This window comes from Chenopodium quinoa, unplaced genomic scaffold, assembly GCF_001683475.1.
Source record: "Chenopodium quinoa cultivar QQ74 unplaced genomic scaffold, ASM168347v1, whole genome shotgun sequence".
Classification (NCBI taxonomy): Eukaryota; Viridiplantae; Streptophyta; class Magnoliopsida; order Caryophyllales; family Amaranthaceae; genus Chenopodium; species Chenopodium quinoa.
The window spans coordinates 378,151-382,254 of NW_018743918.1; the positions used below are offsets into that span (position 1 = coordinate 378,151).

General features: G+C 41.3%; 1 protein-coding gene across 1 annotated transcript; it reads right to left on the minus strand.

Annotated features, from left to right (window-relative positions):
* Window positions 1-364: 364 nt before the first annotated feature.
* LOC110687058 lies at window positions 365-700 on the minus strand. The gene has a single exon (XM_021863686.1). It carries the CDS (start codon window positions 698-700, stop codon window positions 365-367), a length of 336 nt encoding a protein of 111 aa, XP_021719378.1.
* Window positions 701-4,104: the final 3,404 nt, after the last annotated feature.

Below are 4,104 nucleotides of genomic sequence, written 5' to 3' on the forward strand. Positions count from 1 at the left end.
GGATGCGTGTAGCTACCTGGGTGCCAGAACTAGCGGGCCTTGGAATTCCAGCGGCCCAGGCAGAACGTTGGGCTGCTAGTGGGAGCTCGGCCCAGCGGGCGCTGGCTGCCTCTGCTTCCTTCTATATATATATATAGAAAAGTTAAAAGCAAAAAGGAAGAGAAACTAAAAAGAAAAGGAAAAACAAAACTAAAAAAAAATAAAAAAAAAAAAAGACGGGTTGCCTTCCGATAAGCGCTCATTTAGAGTCGTGAGCTCGACTTCTTACCTTAGTATCAAGCATCAATTGGTGTATCGTAGAGATAAATCGTCTCCAATTTGCCGATGAAAGCACCCTCGGTATATAGCTTTAAATGTTGTCCATTTACCTTAATTTCGTGTCGTTTTCGCTAGCAACCTCTATGGCTCCATATGCTTTGACATCGGTGACTGTGAAAGGCCCGGACCATCTAGACTTAAGTTTTCCAGGAAAAAGTCGAAGTCTTGAGTTATAAAGCAACACCTTGTCACCATTATTGAACTCTCGTTTTTGGATCATCTTATCGTGAAACTTCTTCGTTTGTTCCTTGTAGAGCCTATGATTTTTGTAAGCATCGAGCCGAATCTCATCTAGCTCGTTCAATTGAAGAAGTCTCGTTTCATCGGCCTTCTCTAGATCCAAATTAATCTCCTTGACGGCCCATTGTGAAAGGTATTCCATTTCGACCGGTAAATGACATGCTTTGCCATACACCAACCGATACGGAGTTGTCCCTAACGGAGTCTTGTAATCCGTTCGCAATGCCCACAATGTATCATCAAACTTCAATGACCAATCTTTGCGGGATTTGTTGACTACCTTTTCAAGGATTCTCTTGATTTTTCGATTAGATACCTCAACTTGACTTCTTGTTTATAAGAAGAGACTTGAAAGTTCGTTGATGGAAATGAGAACCACCGTCACTAATGACAACTCTTGGGACTCCGAAACGCGGAAAGATGATCTTTTTGAATAGCTTCATAACGACCTTCGAATCATTAGTAGGCGACGCAATAGCTTCGATCCACTTGGAGACATAGTTCACGGCAACCAAAATGTACCGATTCCCACTAGAAGAGGGAAATGGTCCCATAAAATCAATGCCCCAGACATCGAAAGGCTCGGCCTCAAGAATCCCATTTTGTGGCATCTCTTGCCTCTTCGATATATTTCCTGTTCTTTGACACTTATCACATGCATTGCAAAAAGCACGAGCATCCTTAAATAATGAGGGCCAATAGAAACCACATTAAAGCACTCGGTAGGCAGTTGCAGTAGAACCAAGATGTCCACTAGAAGGTAGATTATGGAAATGATGAAGGATACCATGGGTATCCCAATCCGCTACATATCTCCGAAACATTCCATCAGCGCACTTTCGATACAAATGAGGGTCATCCCAAAAGTACCGCTTGGCATCATGGTAGAACTTCTTGTGTTGTTGGTAAGTCAGATCCGGAGGATGTGAACCACCTACACAAAAATTAGCATAGTCAGCATACCATGGAGATACAGAAGAAACAGAGAATAAATGATCATCGGGGAAAGAGTCATTTATAGGGCTATGTGAAGTAGACTGAAATCTTAATCGAGAGAGGTGATCCGCAACAACGTTCTCGTCACCCTTTTTGTCTCGAATCTCTAAATCGAACTCTTGAAGGAGAAAAATCTATCGAATGAGCCTCGGTTTAGCCTCTTTCTTTGCTAGGAGATACTTCTCAGCGGCATGGTCAGTGTGGACAATTACTTTCGAACCAATGAGGTAAGTTCAAAACTCGTCAAGAGCATACACAATAGCTAGGAGCTCTTTCTCAGTGGTGGCATAATTCATCTGAGCCTCATCCAAGGTTTTACTAGCATAGTAAATGGCATGCAAAACCTTGTTCTTTCGTTGTCCAAGCACGACTCCCACAGCATAGTCACTCGCATCACACATGATCTCGAATGGCAAATCCCAATCTGGAGGTTGTATGATAGGAGCAGTTATCAATGCCTCCTTAATCCTGTTAAAAGACTCCATACAAGAATCAGTAAACTCAAATGTGGCATCCTTAAGCAATAATTGAGTGAGGGGTTTTGCTATTTTTAAAAAATCTTTTATAAATTGGCGATAAAACCCTGCATGAACAAGAAAACTTCTCACTCCCTTGACATTCACAGGAGGGGGAAGTTTCTCAATCACCTCAATTTTTCCTTTGTCAACTTGGACGCCACGATCAGAAATAAGAAGACCAAGTACCACTCCTTCATTGACCATGAAGTGGCACTTTGATCGATGGTGAAATGATAGGTTGTTGGACTACCCTCCCCAACCGGTCAAACAAAATTTATACACTCAGCCAACCCCTATACAAGTATAGTAGCAAGTCAAAGGTCGAACCCAAAGGAATAGTGATTGAATGTCTATTGTCTTACGCTAAACTATTCCGAAATCGAAAGTGGGGTTGTATGCTAAAACTAGAGCTAATGACAACAAATAAACTTGTAGAAAATCAAATATGATAAACACTAGGCTAGGATCCACATGCATTCATAATGGAGATGGCTAATTGGGAGGTCAAATTGGCTAAGTCAATCAATGTGAGGGAAAATCAATCATGCAACCAAAAGAGCATATCAAGCTATTCTCCTAGAGGTCTAACTAGCGTCAACTACGATTAACTCTAGCTAGGAAACATCAGGAGACACCTCAATCGTGTAAATGCAAGCCACAAATCAATGGTCCGTATCAATGTGAACTTACAATGCAATCTAGTGCAACAATTAAAAATTGAATCTCCCCAAAAATGGAAAGAAACTACAATATATACAAGGGAGAAGTCGGTTATGACGTCCAAAAATAGACCCACGCAGATGCGACTGCACATAGGGAAGAAGAGGGCGCACGGAGCAGGGTACAGGCACAAACCCAGGGGGGTGCGCCCGCACGCGCCTCCTGTGCGGCCGCACCTAGGAGGGTCTCCTCCTCCCCTTCTTCGATCTTGATCATCCTTGTGCACAGAACTTGGTGATGGTGATGAACATCAAAGTAGGCAGTAAGTATATGAGCATTTTGGTGGGTTTGTGGCACAGATGATGCCCCCACCGCATGCGTGCACCGGTCTTGAGACTTGCCCTTCGAGTTCCTCTAAACTTGAAGCTCAAAATGCTAGCACAAGGCATCCAATGTGATGATAAATTTTGAAGGGAAGCTCGGAAATATTTGGATGCTCGATCATAACCTGAAAACAAATGAAAACAAACAAATAATAGATAAAAACAACGAATAAACAAGGTAATGCACAAAATAAAGAAACTAACTACGAAAAGCACAAAGTAAAGAAATAAAGAGAAAAACTAAGGAAAACTAAGGAAAAGAGCTACAAAATGAAATGAAATTCATCCACAAAGAGATCAAATGAATTCCATAAATGTCACTCATCAAATTCCCCCAAGCTAAACTTTTGCTCGTCCTCGAGAAAAACAAAGCAAGAAAGAATAAGGATGAAAAATTTATTAAAAATGAAAAAGAAAGACTCAAGATAAGAATGTACGCTAAGACTCACTGTCGTAGGAATCACGGTTGTGTTTAGTTACAACAAGCCCTTTAAACCCCAAAGTCGCCTATGAGGACAAGTGAGGTCTCGTAAGGGTGTCCTAAGAGTTTACCCACAACTCTCCACCAAAAATGAAAGAGGAAAATCCATAAAAATAAAAGAAAAGAAAAATGAAAATAAAACCTTTGCGAAATGGACTTTATAGAGACTATAATGCATAGAAATGAAAGTCTTTCTCAAGTAATCAAGGTATGCACTTTTCAAGATATCTAAGGTTGATTGAAACATAGGGTATGCTAGGCATAGGAACTAGACATCACAATCCACGTTCATCCCAAACAATCTTACCGTGTTCTCCCCACTAGTCTCAAATCTCCCCTTAGTGAGCATCCCTATTATTCCTCGAAGGAACCGGAAAAAGAGATTTTATTTAGGCTAATCGACAATCTGACTATGCATCCCCTTTCCTTAGGCAATGACCCATGATTCCCTCCCCCGAATAGTGACTCAACTTTCTAGGTCGAAAGGTCTTTCCCCAAGGTTGTAACG